General features: G+C 43.8%; 1 protein-coding gene across 1 annotated transcript in view; it reads right to left on the reverse strand.

The window, feature by feature from the left end:
- Window positions 1–11849, reverse strand: part of LOC142658718 (uncharacterized) — a 58743-nt gene extending 46894 nt beyond the window's left edge. Inside the window, exon 1 of the mRNA XM_075834326.1 lies at window positions 11589–11849. Coding sequence (XP_075690441.1) covers window positions 11589–11787 — 199 coding nt within the window. The 5' untranslated portion in view covers window positions 11788–11849. The remainder of the gene's footprint in view (window positions 1–11588) is intronic.
- Between the last annotated feature and the right edge of the window lie 7100 nt (window positions 11850–18949).

The following is an 18949-nucleotide window of genomic DNA, read 5'->3' on the forward strand; positions in this document are numbered from 1 at the left end:
CTACTCACAGTGCGAAGTGCATGTGAGGAGGAGGGTATTGTTTTGCTCCCTGTAAGAGCGGAATCCCCAATCTCCGGCCACAGCTTCGGCAACGCTGTGGCCGGGAATTGGGGGATTCCGCTCCAGGAGAAGTCCCTGACTTCACTTTTCCTGGAAGGGGGGGGGGGCGGGGCGGGGGTGCTATGTAAAAGGTTCCTGTGTAGAACTACTTACAGAGGGGGGCTGTGTGGCACTACCTACAGAGGGGGGTTAAATCGGAACGGATGCAAAACGTCTGGGTAAAATGGTCGTTTTTAATCGGCCGACACTCGGACCCTGTCGTGTGAATAGAGCCTTAGGCCTTAGTCACACGACAGGGTCCCGATGGTGTCCGAGTGTCGGCCGATAAAATCGGCTGTTTTGAGCCGTTTATCCGGGCCGGTTTGCATCCGTTCGGATTCCGTTACGGGCCGGGCATATCTGGAGAGTGACATCAGGGCCAACTCCTGAAGTGGAATCCCCATGTGGCAGGTGATTCCACTTCAGGAAAAGCCCCTGTCGTCTGTGTCCATTTATGGACACGTTTTACTGGCTTCTCCTGGTGTGGAATCCCCGGTCACAGAGTGGTCCGTGATTCTGCTACAGGAGTTGCCCCTGATGTCACTGTCCATATATGGACAGAGACATCAAGCGCTCTGTCCAGGAGAAAAATCCCTGAACACACGGGGATTCTGCTCGTTCAGGGAGCTAAAGTGGGGCTAGAACACAGCAGAGCAGGGAGATACCTCCCTGCTCTGCTATAGTGGCGTCGCTACAGCAGTAGCAGCCACAGCAGCTGCTAGCAGCGCCATCGGCCATGGGAGGTGTCGCCGCAAGCAGCCGCTATGGCTGCTATAGCGGTAGCCATGCCTGAAGAAGTGCCCGGGTGGAAAGACGGCTGCCGATTCGCCGGGCCAGGGCGCTTTTAAAACAAGCAGGGTAAGGGAGCCAGCGCAGCGCCCCCTTCCACCTGCTGTACACCCCGGCCCTGCCACACAGTACCCCTGTATACAGCACCCCCATATTGTAGAAACGTACCTGAGGAATACAGCGCTTTGTCCGAATGGCATAAACTCCTCCTCCAAACATGCACTCTGCGCTGTTAGGAGACAGCAAGCGACGGTAGACACGGCCGTCACACGGGACACATTCCAGTGATGGTCGTGTATTACCTGGCCCCATAGACTTCTATGGGAGCCGGGCGAACGGCCGAAAATAGGGCATGTCCCATTTTTTGACGGCCGGGTTTCCCGACCCGTCAAAAAGAAAAAAAAAAACGGTCGTGTGAATAGCCCCATTAGGGAAACCCTATTGTGTGAATAAGGGCTTAAGGCCCTTTTACATGGGCCAATTATCGAGCAAACGATCATTCATAGAACGATCATTGCCGATAATTGCCCTGTGTAAACAGGGCAGCGATCAGCAGATGAACGAGCAAACACTCGTTCATCTGCTGTTCGTATCGTTTAACCCCTACCCGCACGAGGAAGTAACTGTACGTCGTCGCGGGAGGTTACTTCCCGCACGAGGACGTACAGTTACTGAGTTTTTCCCGGTGCACACTGTCGGCGACAGTGTGCATCGGGAACCAGGAGGTCAGCTGTCGCCAACAGCGGACACTCCACTCTTGCCGACCAGTGGTCCTTTGCCGCTGATTTAGGCGAATTAACCCCTTAAATTCGGCGATCGGTTGCAATCGCCGCATTTTGGGGGTTTCTAACATATTGGCAGACCCCGTTCCGAAATCGCGGGGTTTGCCGATAGTTAGTATGGCAAACGGAAGCCAAACAATGGCTTCCGTGTCTGCCATGGACGGAAGCCCATCAGGACCAACCTTCGGCTGGTCCTGATAGGCTTCCTGTCAGAGTGACAGGAAGTCACTGTCGTTCCCGATGCACACTGTCGGCGACAAGGTGTGCATCGGGAACTTGGAGATCAGCTGTCCCCGACAGCTGACACTCCAGTGTTGCTGATCAGCGGCTCATCGCCGCTGATTTCGGCAATTAACCCGTTACATGCGGAGCTCGATTGCGATCTCCGCATGTAGGGGGTTTGTAGTACATCAGCAGCCCCCATGCAATTGTGGGGGCTGCTGATGCTTGTGATCGCACACGGAGGCCAGACAACGGCCTCCGGGTCTGCCATGTATGGAAGCCTATGAGGATCAGCCTCTGCTGATCCTCGTAGACTAACTGTCAGAGTGACTGTGACGTCACACTGACAGTTGGAATACGTTACACTACCTAGGTAGTGTAATGTATTCTATCAGCGATCAGAGCTGCAGGTCAAAAAAATTAAGTGTAAAAAGCAAAAAAAAAAAAAAGTTAATAAAAATGTTTTTATAAAAGTGTAAAAATAAAAAGGTTTTGTTTTCCTATAATAAGTCATTTATTATAGGGAAAAAATGAAAGGTTAAAAAAAAGTGCACATATTTGGTATCACCGTGTTCGTAACGACCCCAACTATGAAACTATAATATTACATTTTTCCGCACGGTGAACGCCGCACGGTGAACGCCGCAAGCAAAATAAACGGAAAACTGTGAGTATCGCTATTTTTTGGTCACCACCCCTTCCAAGATATAAAATAAAAAAGGATCAAAAAGTCGCATTTACCCCAAAATGGTACCAATAAAAACTACAACTCGTCCCGCAAAAAACAAGACCGCCCACAGCTTTTTTGACGAAAAAATAAAAAAAAGTTACGGCTCAGAATAGGGGGTCTCAGAAAATAAATTATTTTATAGAAATGTCATTTTATTGTGCAAACGCTGCAAAACGTAAAAAAAAAACTATACACATATGGTATCGGCGTAATCGTACCGAACCGCAGAATAAAGTAAAACGTAATTTATTGCGCACGGTGAACGCTGTAAGAAAATAGCAATTAGACCTACCGGTAATTGTATTTCCAGGAATCCATCATGACAGCACTACAGGAGGTTGCCCTCTTGACCTCTGTAGGGACAGGAAGACAGAGGTTAAAAGGCCCCTCCCACCACCCATTTGCCAGTGTTTTTCAATTACTACACCAGGATGGATGCAACCCTATTTTATTTCTAGGGATAATAACTGACATGTTAAATGCACAAGTCAGAATTCAATAAGGGAGGGATGTAATGGTGCGGTCATGATGGATTCCTGGAAATACAATTACCGGTAGGTCTAATTGCTATTTTCCAGTACATCCCTCATGACAGCACTACAGGAGCAATACCAGATTATAATGCTCAGGGCGGGACTATGGATTGAAGGACTTTCCGTCCAAAACTTAAATCCGTATCGGACAGCACATCGAGTCTATAATGTTTGTAAAACTTATGATGGCTTGACCAAGTGGCAGCTCTGCAGATTTGGTCCATAGAGGCTTCTCTTCTTTCTGCCCAGGATGCTGAGACTGCCCTTGTTGAATGGGCTCTGATGCCTTGTGGGGCACATAGTCCTTGGGACTTGTAGGCTTCTTGTATGGTGGTTTTTACCCATCTCGCTAGAGAGCCTTTTGAGGCTTTCTTTCCTCTATTCTTTCCCCCGAATAGGACAAATAGATTTTTATCTCGTCTCCAGGAGGAGGTTCTATCCAGATACTGAAGAATTGTAAATAAATGAGGGATCCAGCTTTAGGATGATCTTATCCTCTTGTACTTTTAGGTACGGTTCTATGATTGACAGAGATTGGATTTCTCCAATCCTTCTTGCTGAAGTAATAGCGACTAAGAATGCAGCTTTTAGAGTTAAAAAATGCATACTAATTTCGTCGAGCGGCTCAAAGGGGGGGGGATCACAAAGAGTCGTTAACACCACATTCAAATCCCAGGTAGGAACTGATTTCTTTAGGGAAGGTTTCAGTTTAGAGACCGCTTGGGTGAATCTTCTGATCCACCGATGTTCAGCCAGAGGAGTGTTAAAAAAAATTACCTAAGGCTGAAATCTGTACCTTTAAAAAGGTACTAGGGCGAAGTCCTTTTTTGAATCCCGATTGTAAAAAATCTAGGATTTTTGCAATGTTGGGAGAAAAGGGATCTGGTCCTGGGATTCCATGCCAGGAACAGAATTTCTTCCAAATCTTTTGATAGATTTTTGAGGTAACTTCTTTATGACTTGATAAGATAGTTGAAATTACCTCGTCTGACAGACCGTGGTTCCTCAAGATCTGCCTTTCAGGATCCAGGCTGACAATTTCAGAGTCTCTATTCCCTGGAAGAATAAGGGACCCTGGGAGAGAAGATTCTCCTTGACTGGGAGCATGATAGGATCTTCCAACGCTAGGTATTGTACGATTGGAAAGCGACTTCTTTTCGGCCAATAGGGAAGAATAATGATGAGCTTTGTCAAATCTTCCAGGATTTTTCTTAACACCATTGGTATTAGAGGAAACGGAGGAAAGGCATAGGCCAGATCCATGTCCCAGTGTTGGGACAATGCATCTACTCCCAATGGGTTGTCTCTGAGATTTAGGGAGAAGAATGTCTCTACTTGAGTGTTTTTCCTCGTGGCAAACAGGTCTATTTGTGGATAACCCCAATTTCGGGTTAGGGACCGAAAGACTTCCTTGTTTAGGGACCATTCTCCTGGGTCTACTTTTTCCCGACTCAGGAAATCTGCTGATAGGTTCTCTGAGCCTTTTAGGTGGACTGCCGTGACTGATAGGACGTTTTCTTCTGCCCAACTGAAAATTTGTGCAGAGAGGCCCTGAAGAATAGTGTGTCTTGTTCCCCCTTGATGGCGAAGAAAGGACACTGCTGTCGTGTTGTCCGATAAAATTCTTATATGCTTCCCTTTTATGGTGGGTGAAGCTCTTATAAGTTTCTCCCATACAGCTCTTAGTTCTTTGAAGTTTGAAGACATCATCTTCATTTGACCAGTCCATGTGCCCTGAAAGTGTTGGTCTTGGATTACTGACCCCCAGCCGTGTTTGCTGGCATCTGTGGTAATCACTACATAAGGAGAAGTTCTCCAGGGGACTCCCTTGTCTATGTTGTTTGTGCAGAGCCACCACAGGAGAGATGATTTCAGTGTCTCGGAAATTTGAATTTTTAAATTCAGGGAGTTTTGTTTTCGATCCCACCGGGACAAGATCAGATTCTGTAAGGGTCTGGAGTGAAATTGGCTCCATGGAATAGATTGGATGCAAGACGTCATCATTCCCAACATCCGCATACATTCCCTTATGGAACAGGTGTCTTTCCCCCAAAATTTTCTTACTTCTGCCAGTAGAAGTATTTGTTTCTCTCTTGGGAGGAAGGAATGTTGAAGGGAGGAGTCCAGCAGTACTCCTAAGAAGACCTTCTGTTTCTGGGGAGGAAGACTCTACTTCTGAAAGTTGATTATCCATCCCAATTCTTGTAGTAGGGAAAGAACCTGTGACCGATGACTGACTAAGATAGCCGGAGTATCTGCTGTCAACAAGAAGTCGTCTAGATATGGGATAATTACTATACCTTGACTTCTTATGAATGCCATGATCTCTGCCATAATTTTTGTAAAAATTCTGGGGGCGGAGGAAAGGCCGAAGGGGAGGCAGACAAACTGGAAGTGGAGAATGGAAGGACCGTCCTGAATTGCGAATCTGAGGAATCTCTGGTATGCGGGGTGGATAGGAACGTGATAATACGCATCCTTTAAATCGATCGTACACATTGATGCCTCTTCCCTTATTAGAGGAGTAGTCGATCTGATAGACTCCATCTTGAATTTCCGATAATTCACCCATTTGTTTAGGACCTTCAGGTTGATTATTGTCCTGTAGGAACCGTTTGTTTTTTTGACCAAGAAGATTTTCGAATAGTGGCCCTTGCATATCTCGTCGTGGGGGACTGGGGAAATGGCTCTCAATCTGAGTAGTTTCTGGACGTCCTGGATAAGTATCTGATGAAGATCTTTCGCTTGGTACTGGGTTATTAGGAATTTCTCTGGAGGAATGGAGGAAAATTCTATTTTGTATCCTTCTTCTATTATCTTTAGATACCAGGGGTTCTGGGTTATTCTCGACCATTCGGGATAAAATTGTAGGAGTCTTCCCCCCCACGCTCTTGGCGTCATTGCTTTGAGGGCTGGAATGAATTATTTGGGTTAAGGAGATATCCTCGACCCCTTTTTCCTTTGGGTTAACTCCAGCGTCCGGACTTCCCTTTACCGCTGTAGTTCTGTGAAGTAGGATCCCTCTGTTGGAGAAATCTTCCAAATTGAGGGTTTTTTTTTGGTTTCTCTTCAGGAAACCCCTTTTTTCTATCTGTTGCACTTTCCAGTATGTTATCAAGGAGAGGACCGAACATCAGAGACCCTGTAAATGGGATAGAACACAACTTGTTTTTGGACTTAGTATCTCCTGACCACATTTTGAGCCATAATGCTCTTCTAGCAGAATTTGAGAGAGCCCCATTCCTGGCAGCAAATCTAATAGATTCCGCTGAAGCGTCTACTAAGAATCCGGTTGCCATTTTTAGTAAAGGTAGAGATTCTAGTAGCTCTTGTCCTGATGTCTTCATCATCAAATGGGTTTCTAGCTGGTTTAGCCATATGAACATTGCTCTTGCTACTGATGTGGCCGCGATATTAGTTGAGATCAAGGCAGAGGAAGATTCCCACGCTCTTTTCAGTAATCCGTCTGCCTTTCGGTCCATGGCGTCCCTCAACTGAGAGGAATCTTCAAATGGGATTGCGTTTTTTTTTAACAACCCTGGCGACTGGGACATCTACTTTTGGGATTTCATCCCAAGGCTTAGTGTCCTCTGGATCAAAGAGAAGTCTGTTCTTAAAATCTCTTGAAATGAAGAGCCTTTTTTCTGAATCTTCCCATTCAGTTGTCACCATTCTTTTAAGATTTTAGTTTACCGGAAAAACCCTTGTTTTCTTTTCCGTTAGACCTCCAAACATCTCATCCTGGATGGTATGTGGTTGGTCCTCTTCGGGAATATCCATAGTTTCCCGTATTGCTTGAATTAAGGTATCCGACATCTCGTAAGAGAAGAAATTTTTTTTCTCTTGAGTGGAAGAAGTTGAAGGTAAGAGTTCCTCTCTTTCTTCTAACTCATCTTCCGATAGGTAATAGCATTCCTGTTCAGAGTCCGACCCCTGAGAAGGAGGCCAATATTTTTGATCCACTTCAATCCGTGGTCTTTTTGCCCGGGAGTGTGAGGGAGTTTCTTGCGGAGGGGCGAGGGAGGCTACTGACTGACCCACTTCCTCACGAATCATAGTCCTAAGTTCGGACATGAACGTTGGTTGTTCCTCCTTTAGTATTTTGGCAATACAATCCTGACACAATTGTTTTTTATGGGACTCTGGCAATTTTTTTGCACAAGTCGCACATTTTTTAACCTTCTTTTTATCAGTTTGTCTCTGAGAGAAATCTTTTTCCTAGAGAAAACAGAAGGTAGGTAAAGTATGGCGTACATACATAAGGGGTCATACCCTTCCCTCAAGGGTGAGACTCACGTGACCCTGGGACATATCTGGAGTTCCATCAGGACGAGGAAGTTCCATATCACGACAGGTAACAGGCAATGCAATATGCAATCCACAAAAAATAAATCCAAGTTAGAGTTATCAGCTCTAACTACATACCTGTGCGTGTCCCTTTAAATGCGGGCGTTTTGAATTTCCCGCCTTCCAAGATGGCCGCGGACCGGAAGTAGCCCGACGTCATTTCCGGTCGGCTATTCGTCCAGTGTGTACCTGGAGTGCAGCCGCCATAGCCGGCGCTAAGGCTTGCTATGCGGTGCAGCGAGGATCCCTGCCGGTGCATCCATGCCTATGGAGCTGCCGGTCCCCGCCTGGTCCGCGGTCCGGCCGAAGCCTGCTTGGGAAACCCAGCCCCCACACACTACCAGAACCCTGCCTAGGATTCCTCCGGTAGGTGTCTTAGGGAGGGAGCTAAGGGACCCGTCGTATGAGGGGTGTTAGCCTGGGCTTTAGGGGGAAGAGAAGGGGGAGTGCACGGACCCCCCGATCTTGCCCGCTGCCCGAGTTTCTTTCACTATTACAGGAGCGACGCTCTCTGCTCCTGACCCTTGTGGGGACAGGAAGAACACTGGCAAATGGGTGGTGGGAGGGGCCTTTTAACCTCTCTGTCTTCCTGTCCCTACAGAGGTCAAGAGGGCAACCTCCTGTAGTGCTGTCATGAGGGATGTACTGGAAATAAAGAATTTAAAGCGCCAAAATCGCTGTTTTTTGGTCACCTTAGCTCTAAAAAAGATCCTGTGGAGTCAAAATGCTCACTATACCCCTAGAAAAATTCCTTAAGGGGTGTAGATTCCAAAATAGGGTAACTTTTGGGGGGTTTCCACTGTTTTGGTCCCACCGGGGCGTTGCAAACCCGACGTGACACTGAAAACCAATCCAGCAAAATCTGCGCTCCAAAATCCAAAAGGCGCTCCTTCCCTCCTGCTGTGGGTCCAAACATCAGTTTATGACCACATATTGGGTATTGCCGTAATCGGGAGAAATTGCTTTACAAATGTTGGGGTGCTTTTTCTCCTTTATTCCTTGTAAAAATGAAAAAAAATTCTATGTTTCCACAGAAAAATAGGGGATTTTCATCTTCACAGAATAATTCCACTAAATTCTGCAAAAAAACTGTGGGGTCAAAATGCTTACTATACCCCTAGAAAAATGCCTTGAGGGGTGTAGTTTCCAAAATGGGGTCACTTTTTGGTTGTTTCGACTGTTTAGGTACCACAAGACCTCTTCAAACCTGACATGGTGCCTAAGGCTATGTTCACACTGAGTATTTTGCCGAGTTTTTTGACACGGAAACCGCGTTGCAAAACTCGGCAAAAACGGCCCGAAAACGCCTCCCATTGATTTCAATGGGAGGCGTCGGCGTCTTTTTCCCGCGAGCAGTAAAACTGCCTCGCGGGAAAAAGAAGCGACATGCCCTATCTTCGGGCGTTTACGCCTCTGACCTCCCATTGACTTCAATGGGATTCAGAGAAAGCGTATTTCACGGTGTTTTATGCCCGCGGCGCACAATGGCCGCGGGCGAAAAACGGCGCAAAAATCGCCGCGAAAATCGGTGTGCAGGGAGAGGAATATCTGCCTCAAAAGTTCCAAACGGAATTTTGAGGCAGATATTCCTCCTGCAAAATACTCTGTGTGAACATAGCCTAAAATATATTCCTAAAAAAAGGAGGCCCCAAAATCCACTAGGTGCTCCTTTGCTTCTGAGGCCTGTGCTTCAGTCCATTAGGACACTAGGGCCACATGTTGGATATTGCTAAAATCTGCAGAATCTGCGCAATAAATATTGAGTTGCGTTTCTCTGGTAAAACCTTCTGTGTTACAGATTTTTTTTATTACAAATGAATTTCGGCAAAAAAAAATGAAATTTGTAAATTTCACCTCTACTTTGCCTTAATTCCTGTGAAACGCCTAAAGGGTTAAAATACTTTCTGAATGTGGTTTTGAATACCTTGAGAGGTGCCGTTTTCAAAATGTTGTGATTTATGGGGACTTTCTAATACAGAAGGCCCTCAAAACCACTTCAGAACTGAACTGGTCCCTGAAAAAATGGCCTATTGAAATTTTCTTGAAAATATGAGAAATTGCTGCTAAAGTTCTAAGCCTTGTAACGTCCTAGAAAAATAAAAGTACGTGAAAAAAAATGATGCCAAACTGAAGTAGACATATGGGTGATGTTAACTAGTAACTATTTTGGGTGGTATTACTTACTATCTGTTTTACAAGCAAACACATTTAAATTTAGAAAAATGGTAATTTTTGCAAATTTTTCACAAACAAATATTGAATGTATCGACCAAATTTTTTCACTAACAAAGTACAATATGTCACGAGAAAACAATCTCAGAATCGCTTGGATAGGTAAAAGCATTACCACAAAGGGACACGTCAGATTTGAAAAAATCATCTGTGTCCACAAGGCCAAAACAGGCTGTGTCCTAAAGGGGTTAAAAAAAAAGTCAAATATTATAGTTGTCAACAACACATCTCCCTGTGTAAACAGGGAGACGCGCTGCCGACATGATAATAATGTATGGGGACGAGCGATCGGAGTAACGAGCGCTCGTCTCCATACATAGCTCCGTGTGACTGGAGCAAACGAGCGCCGAACAACGATCAGTCTTATTGATCGGCGCTCGTTTACACGACTTAGGACGGGCTGTGTAAGAGGACCTTTAACCCATGAAGAGTTATCCAATAAAAGCCATGGTCTGTGTATCTCTTGTGGAGTTTAATAAGGGATCAGGGATTAATTATTTTCTATAACGATTCTTCCTAAAGGGAATTCTTGTTTATTTGGAGGCAGACACTAGAGAATAGCAGAGAGATGATGCCGCTTATCGGTTACTTGACGACAATAAGAACGTAAATGCCTCTTTTACCAACTCTCACGGGAAGTTGTAAGGCGACTGGTGCAAATACTTACCTGCACAAAAGTACAAGGACAAGAAGAATACAAGGACAGCCTTAAAGAGACAGACATGGATTGTCAGAGAGACATAAGGAGGAGATTTATGATGACATGTTGGAGCAGTAAAGGCCATCTACGGTTCAGCTGCCTGAGTCCACATGGTTCAATGCCCTGCCCTGTTGGGTCTAGCTGGGTATAGGGGAGAGAGGTATTAAGATATCGGATATTGTAACTGTGTGTACGGTGGGGTGGGGAGGGGGGAATACCAATTTTAGCAGTCCGTTCACACTACAGACTGCTGTGCATCTACTAGGGATCTATTAAAATGGAAAAGGCTGCGCACTGAACAAATAACCATCTATAAGAATATATCATGGAATTGCCGCACAAAAGGTTTCCGAATAGGCGAATCAAATGACTATTCTAAATAAATAAGGGTGCGTGTACATATACATCCAGCATATATACATCCAGCATATGGCACGTACACACCGGCTGCTGCTGCTTTGGGTCTACTTAAAATAAAAACGGAAGCTTTTTCTTTTAGGTTTACATAATTCAATCGGGCACATTCTAAAAAGTGACATTTTGCTGCCACAAGGAATGCACAAAATCGTCCCATGAATGATTGAGAACTTGGAGCACGGTTTATATATTGGCGCGCGTTGTCTGGAGCTTGTGATGTCACACAAATAAATAAAAGGATTGTGGTTTCCACATTACGTGACTGGGCTTGAGTGGTGGGGTGGGGGTATGTGGAAGTCATGGGGGAAGGGGGCTTTCCTGCTTGGGACTTCTTCACTCTATTAGGTGCGGAGAACTTGGTGCAAGTATTTATTACAAAGGTTGCAAATGGTCTTCAATATAAATACTTCATAAGACATTATGGACCAAATATCATTGCAACTGAATCTCAATACCTGAGCGGAGGATAATAAAGCACTTACTAATATCTAGTAAGAAGTTCCAAGAGAGAAGTAAGGGACTTGGGTCAGCAATGGGGAATGACTCCCAAAGAGAAAGACCAATTTCCATCACTTCTATCGAGTACAAGATCGTCGCAGGTGCAGGGAGTCGCACAGGTTGCTAGATCCATATTTGTGTGTTATGTCGCGGACATCCGCAGCATTGTTCTCCTCAGAGGAGCTGACAGAACGCGTCACCTGGCGGTCCTGTCACGTATAACTGGCGGCAGCACCTACCTCCCCCGTACAGCCACAGCTCCTCCTCCAGACCTTCGCTGGACATGGAAAGCCCCGCGTCCTCGCACGGTACATTCCCGCGGGCTGGCGGAGGGCTCCCGGGTCGCGGAGAAGACGGCTCCGCTGTACTCATACCGAAACCGTGCAAATAGTCGCGATGTGCAGGCACAGAAACAACGGAGCAGTGCGCCAGGTGCATCCTTCCCAGGGGCCCTACCACCTGTTCTCTCCCGCCAAGTCCTAGCGCCGCCGGCTGCACTCCCGCCTCCTCCTGCTAATAGCACTTCCCAATTGGCTTCAGTGTTATTCATCAGGTGGTTGCCCTAATTCTACGTCGTTGTGATGGAAACTTGGGGTAAATGCAGGAATCCTCATAGCAGAGCGTTGCACAAAAGCAAAGTACAAACCAGGTGTTAAAGGGGAACTCCAGTATAAACAGGACATCAATGGGATTCCCTGAGCTGGAAGTCAGAATCTCCAAAATGCTGCATTGATGGGACTGCTGTGCAAACTCACATGATATGTAACTGTGATATTTAGGGGAAGGGTGTACAATTGTTTTGTTTTTTTATGCACGTTACATGCGATATTGCAGCGCGTTTTCCCGCATACATGCATTTTTGTACGCGTATAATTGCCATGAAGCACTTTCATTAGGTTGGGTTCACACTGTGCATTTTCAACGTGTGATTTTTTTTTTTTCATTTTGGTAGATAAACTCCCATGATTCTCTAAGAATTCATCATCCAAAATGATAATTTAAAAAACATATTCACAGTGTGAACCCAGCCTTACTAGAGGCACTTGTCAAGGGTTTCCAGGATGGTTCCTGATTTGGATTTCAGTGGCTTTTCTTACTGCAGAAATTCACATTTGTATTTGTTTTTCAGGATGCATAGACTGCAGGATCCTATTTATTTCTAAAAGGATAAAGTGTATGGGCACCGTCATGATCGTTGTTTTTGTTTTTTTCACGTTTTTTTTATAATTATCAATGTCCGAGGGTAACAATTTGAAAAATGAATCCATTTGTGATCGGTTTTTCAATCAGTTTCATTATTTAGCAAAATACTGCAGCTCCCCCTGCAAAAACCTAATTGAATTTTTACAAGGAATAAAGGAAAAAAAAAGAACCACAACATTTGTAAAGCAATTTCTCCTGATTACGACAATACCTCATAGGTGGTAATAAACTGCTGATTGGACCCATGGCAGCGCTAAGAAGGGAAGGAGCGCCATTTGGATTTTGGAGCACGGATTTTGCTGGATTGGTTTTCGGAGCCATGTCATGTTTGCAATGCACTGGAGGGACCAAAACAGTGGAAACACCCCAAAAGTGACCCCATTTTGGAAAAACCCGCAAGGAATTTTTCTAGGGCTATAGTGAGCATTTACACCCCACGGGTCTTTTGCAGAGTTTATTAGAATTAGGCCGCGAAAATGAATATCAAAATTTTTTCCACTAAAATGTTGAATTTTCTCATTTTCACAAGGGATAAAGGAGAAAAAAAAAACAAAAACATTTTTTATAAAGCAATTTCTCCCGAGTATGAAAATACTCCACATGTGGTCATACGTTTTTTTCATTAGAAATGAATTAACCCTTTCAGGACTGATCCATTTTTTTGCTTTCTTATTTTAGTTTTTCACTCCCCGCCTTCCAAGAGCCATAACTTTTTATTTTTCCATCAATAGAGTGGTGTGAGGGATGATTTCTTGCGGGAAGGGTTGTAGCTTTTATTGACACCATTTAAAGTACCATAAAATGTACTGGGAAAGTGCAAAAAAAATTATTTGCAGGCTGAAATTGGAAAAAAATCTGATTCCATTTTTTGGGGGTTTCGTTTTTACAGCTTTCGCCGTGCGGTAAAAACTTAAACTTTACTTTATTCTGCAGCTCAATACAATTACGGTGATACCGAAGTGATATAGTTTTTTTATATATTTACTACTTTTACAAAGAAAAATCTATTTGTTAAAATAAAAATTGTTTTGATTCACCATATTCTGAGGGCCGTAACATTTTTATTTTTCGGTTAATTGAGCGGTTGGAGGTCTTATTTTTTGCGGGACGAGCTATAGTTTTTAATGGTACCATTTTTTGGTACATAAAAAGTGATTAAAAAGAGGTATTACATATTTTTTTTAGAACTAAGGTGACCAAAAAAAACAGCGATTTTGGCGGTTTAAATTATTACATTTTTTTTACAGTGTTGACCGCGCGAATAATGGTATATTATAATAGTTCGGACTTTTACGGACGTAGCGATACCAAATTTTTTCATTTTTTTACATTACTTTAGAAGAAAAATAAGAAAATATTTATTTTTTTTAATTTAAAAAAAAAAAAAAATTCTCACTACTAATAACTTTAATTCTTCTACACATTTTATTAGTCCCCTTGGGGGACTCGATCCAGCGATCATTGGATCGCTGGTACAATACACTGCATTACTAATGTATTGCAGTATATTGTTATTCTTACAGGCTTCTGTAACAGAACTATCGCTGTACCTGTCCGTTAGTCCCGGGTGTCAGCTGTAATACACAGCTGACACCCGCAGCGTATGGAGCGGGCTCAGCACGTGAGCCGGCTCCATACATCAACCCCCGCACCATGACGTGCTATTAAGTCATAGTGCGCAAAGGAGTTAATGCACAGAGGTTGGTTCAAAGTGAAAATTGCAATTTTCCACTGATATGCCGATTTAGTACATAATATGTTGTGCCCAGTTTGTGCCACTGAAGACAAATACCTCATAAGACGTTAAGTGAGTTCTCCCGGGTGTCGTGATGCCATATATGTGGGCACAAACTGCTGTTTGGGCATGCTGCAGGGCTCAGAAGGGAGGGAGTTTTGGGGTTTTACTGGTATTTCAGTTTATAATGTGGGGGAATATGTAAACTGGGCAGAGTATATCAGGGCATAATAATGCTGTAAATAATGATTCATAGATATGTGACCAGTGTTGCACTGATAAATGATAACCCCTTCCTGACATTTGCTGTATGGATACGTCATGGAAAGCCAGTGCTTCCTGCATTTTGCCGTATCCACATGACAAATGAATGGCACCGTCTCAGAAGCTGAGTCGGAGTCATCATCCCCGGATGTCAGCTGTACCCTACAGCTGACATCCAGCTGTAATAGTGGGGACCAAAATTACCATAGATCCCCGCCATTAACCCCTTAAAGAGGCTCTGTCACCAGATTTTGCAACCCCTATCTGCTATTGCAGCAGATAGGCGCTGCAATGTAGATTACAGTAACGTTTTTATTTTAAAAAAAACTAGCATTTTTGGCCAAGTTATGGCCATTTTTGTATTTATGCAAATGAGGCTTGCAAAAGTACAACTGGGCGTGTTGAAAAGTAAAAGTACAACTGGGCGTGTATTATGTGCGTACATCGGGGCGTGTTTACTACTTTTACTAGCTGGGCGTTCTGATGAGAAGAATCATCCACTTCTCTCCACAATGCCCAGCTTCTGGCAGTGCAGATCTGTGACGTCACTCACAGGTCCTGCATCGTGTCGGCCACATCGGCACCAGAGGCTACAGTAGATTCTGCAGCTGCATCAGCGTTTGCAGGTAAGTAGCTACATCGATTTACCTGCAAACGCCGATGCTGCTGCAGAATCATCTGGTGCCGATGTGTCCTCGCTCGTCTGACACGATGCAGGACCTGTGAGTGACGTCACAGCGTGATCTCTCGAGAACACGGCTGTGTCTGCACTGCCAGAAGCTGGGCGTTCTGAAGAGAAGTGGATGATACTTCTCATCAGAACGCCATCTAGTAAAAGTAGTAAACACGCCCCGATGTACGCACATAATACACGCCCAGTTGTACTTTTACTTTTCAACACGCCCAGTTGTACTTTTGCAAGCCTCATTTGCATAAATACAAAAATGGTCATAACTTGGCCAAAAATGCTCGTTTTTTAAAAATAAAAACGTTACTGTAATCTACATTGCAGTGCCTATCTGCTGCAATAGCAGATAGGGGTTGCAAAATCTGGTGACAGAGCCTCTTTAAATGCAGCGGTCAAAAGCAATCGCTGCATTTAAGGAGTTTGCAGCTCATCGGCACCCCAGCAATAAAATTGCCAGGGTTCCGGTGGCTGCAATGGCAACTGGAGGCTTAATACTGGCCTCCTGGTCTGCCTAGCATGGAAGCCGTTCAAGCCCCACCTGCAGGCGGGGCCTGAAAGGCTCCCGTTGCCAATGGCCAGATGACGCTGGCTCAGGAGCTGAGCCGGTGTCATGAGCGGTGGATGTCAGCTGTATGTTGCAGCTGACATCCACCTGTAACGGCAGGAACTGGAGCTAGCTCTGATCCCTGCCATTAACCCCTTAGATGCAGTGATCGCTGCATCTTAGAGGTTGCTAGCAGATCAGCAGCTCCTCCCTGCAATCGCAGGGCTGCCGACTGCTGCTATGGCAACAGGAGGCCTAACAATGGCCTCCTGCTCTGCCATTAAGGAGGCCAATTAGGCCCCGCGGTTTGCTATCAGCGAATGACTGACAGATATAATATATTGCACTACATCGCTAGCGAAATGTATTATTAAAAAAAATCTGACAGTTGGACCTTCCAGTCCCCTAGAGTGTAAAAAAAAGTGTATAAAAAGAGTTTTAAAACCTATAATAAAAGTTTCAAGTAATAAAATACAATCTCCCTTTTCCCTTATTGAATCCTTTATTATAGAAAACAAATAAATAAACCATACATATTTGGTTTCGCCGCAACCCTGAACTATAAAAATATTATGTTATTTATTCCATGCAGTGAACAGCTTAAAAAAAAACAAACATAAAAAACTATACCAGAATTTCTGTTTTTTGGTCACTTTGCCCTACAAATATTGGAATAAAAAGTGATCAAAAAGTCGCATGTATCCAAAAATGGTGCCTATAAAAACTATAGTTCGTCTCACAAAAAAACAAGCCCTCATACAGCTCCGTCGACAAAAAAATTAGAATGTTATGGCTCTCAGAACACGACAACACAAAAATATACATTCTTTTTACAAAATTAATTTTATTGTGCAAAAAAAAGTGCTATAAATTTGGTATCGCTGGTATCGGACTGACAAGCAGAATAAAGTTAACATGTAATTTATAACGCATGGTGAACGCTGAATAAAAAAAACCCCTAAAAAACTGCCAGAATTGCAGTTTTTTGGCCTCCCAAAAAATAGGATAAAAAGTGATCATAACGTTGCATGTACCCCAAAATGGTACCAATAAAAACTACAGCTTGTCCCGCAAAATATCAGCCCTCATACCACTATGTCTATCAAAAAATAAAATTAGTTAAGACTCCAATAAGTCAGGAAATAAAAAATATGCAGTTGTGCAGGCCCAAGGGGATCATTTCTTCTGTTTCAAGAGGTGAATTATCAAGGCCCAAACTTATCTGCTGGAAGCGAGGGCGTCCGTATTATACCAGGACAACACTTCCCAGCAAAATTCCCCAAACTGCAAAGGTGCGGAGTGTGGACCAAAAGGGGATAAGGAAGGATACCATTTATCAGTGCGACACTGGCCTGTGCAGAAAGGATTGCTTCACAGCGTAGCACACATCTATGGATTATTTTTTTTACCCTATTATTATACCACCTGACTATGCCCCTAATGTACTTTGCCCAGCTCACATATGCCCCCACATTATAAACTGAAATACCAGTAAGGCTGGGTTCACACGACCTATTTTCAGACGTAAACGAGGCGTATTATGCCTCGTTTTACGTCTGAAAATAGGGCTACAATACGTCGGCAAACACCTGCCCATTCATTTGAATGGGTTTGCCGACGTACTGTACAGACGACCTGTCATTTACGCGTCGTCGTTTGACAGCTGTCAAACGACGACGCGTAAAAATACAGCCTCGTCAAAAGAAGTGCAGGACACTTCTTTGGACGTTTTTGGAGCTGTTTTCTCATAGACTCCAATGAAAACAGTTCCAAAAACGGACGTAAAAAACGCCGCGAAAAACGCGAGTTGCTCAAAAAAGTCTGACAATCAGGAACTGTTTTCCCTTGAAAACAGCTCTGTATTTTCAGACGTTTTTGGTCACTACGTGTGCACATACCCTAAGACTCCAAACAAACTTTATGACCACAAATGGGGTATTTACAAATGTTGTGGTTCTTATTTTCCTTTATTTGTTGAGAAAATTAAAGATTTTGAGCTAAAGCTACATCTTATTGAAGAAAATGGATTGTTTTTATTTTCACTGCCCAATTCTAATAAATTGTATGAAACCCCTGTGGGGTCAAAATGCTCACTATACCCCTATATGAATTCCTCAAGGGGTGTAGTTTTCATAAATGGAGTCACTTTTTGGCGTTTTCACAGTTTTGGTCCCTCAGGGGCTTTGCTTTTTCTCCTTCAGTCTTTGTGGAGATGAGAAAAAATTAGCTAAACCTACATTTTCTTTGAAAATAATTTGATTTTCATTTTTATGGCCTACTTCCAATCATTTCTGCAAAAAACCTGTGCGGTCAAAATGCTCACTATACCTCTAGATAATTTCCCCAATGGGTGTAGTTTCCAAAATGGGGTCACTTGTGGGGGGTTTCCACTGTTTTGTCCCCTCGGGCTTTGCAAATGCAACATGGCCTCCGCAAACCATTCCTGCTAAATTTGAGCACCAAAAGCCAATTGGCGCTCCCACTCTTCTGAGGGCTGCCGTGTGTTCAAACAGCCATTTATGACCACATGTGGGGTATTGTTTTATTTGGGAGAAATTGCTTTACATATGCAGTGGTTATTTTTGCCCTTTAGTCCTTGTGGAAATGAGGAAAAATTAGCTAAACCTACATTTTCTTTGAAAAAATTTAGATTTTAATTTTCACGGCCTACTTCCAATAATTTCTGCAGAAAACCTGTGGGGTTAAAATGCTCACTATACCCCTAGATAATTTCCTTGAGGGGTGTAGTTTTCCAAATGGGGTCACTTTTGGGGGATTTCCACTGTTTTGGCACCGCAAGAGCCCTTCAAACCTGACATGGTGCCTAGAATATATTCTAATAAAAAGAAGGACCCAAAATCCACTGGGTTCTCCTTTGCTTCTGAGGCCGGTGCTTCAGTCCATTAGCACACTAGGGCAACGTCTGGGATATTTCTAAAAACTGCAGAATCTGGGCAATAAATATTGAGTTGCATTTCTCTGGTAAAATTTTCTGTGTTACAAAAAAAATGGATTAAAAATGAATTTCTGCCAAAAAAAATTAAACTTTCTAAATGCTGGTTTGAATACTTTGAGGGGTGAAGTTTTTAAAATGGGGTGACTTATTGGGCGTTTATAAAATATAAGGCCTTCAAAGCCACTTCACAACTGAACTCGCTCCTGTAAA

Source organism: Rhinoderma darwinii, chromosome 8 (assembly GCF_050947455.1).
Source record: "Rhinoderma darwinii isolate aRhiDar2 chromosome 8, aRhiDar2.hap1, whole genome shotgun sequence".
In the NCBI taxonomy this organism is placed as follows: domain Eukaryota; kingdom Metazoa; phylum Chordata; class Amphibia; order Anura; family Rhinodermatidae; genus Rhinoderma; species Rhinoderma darwinii.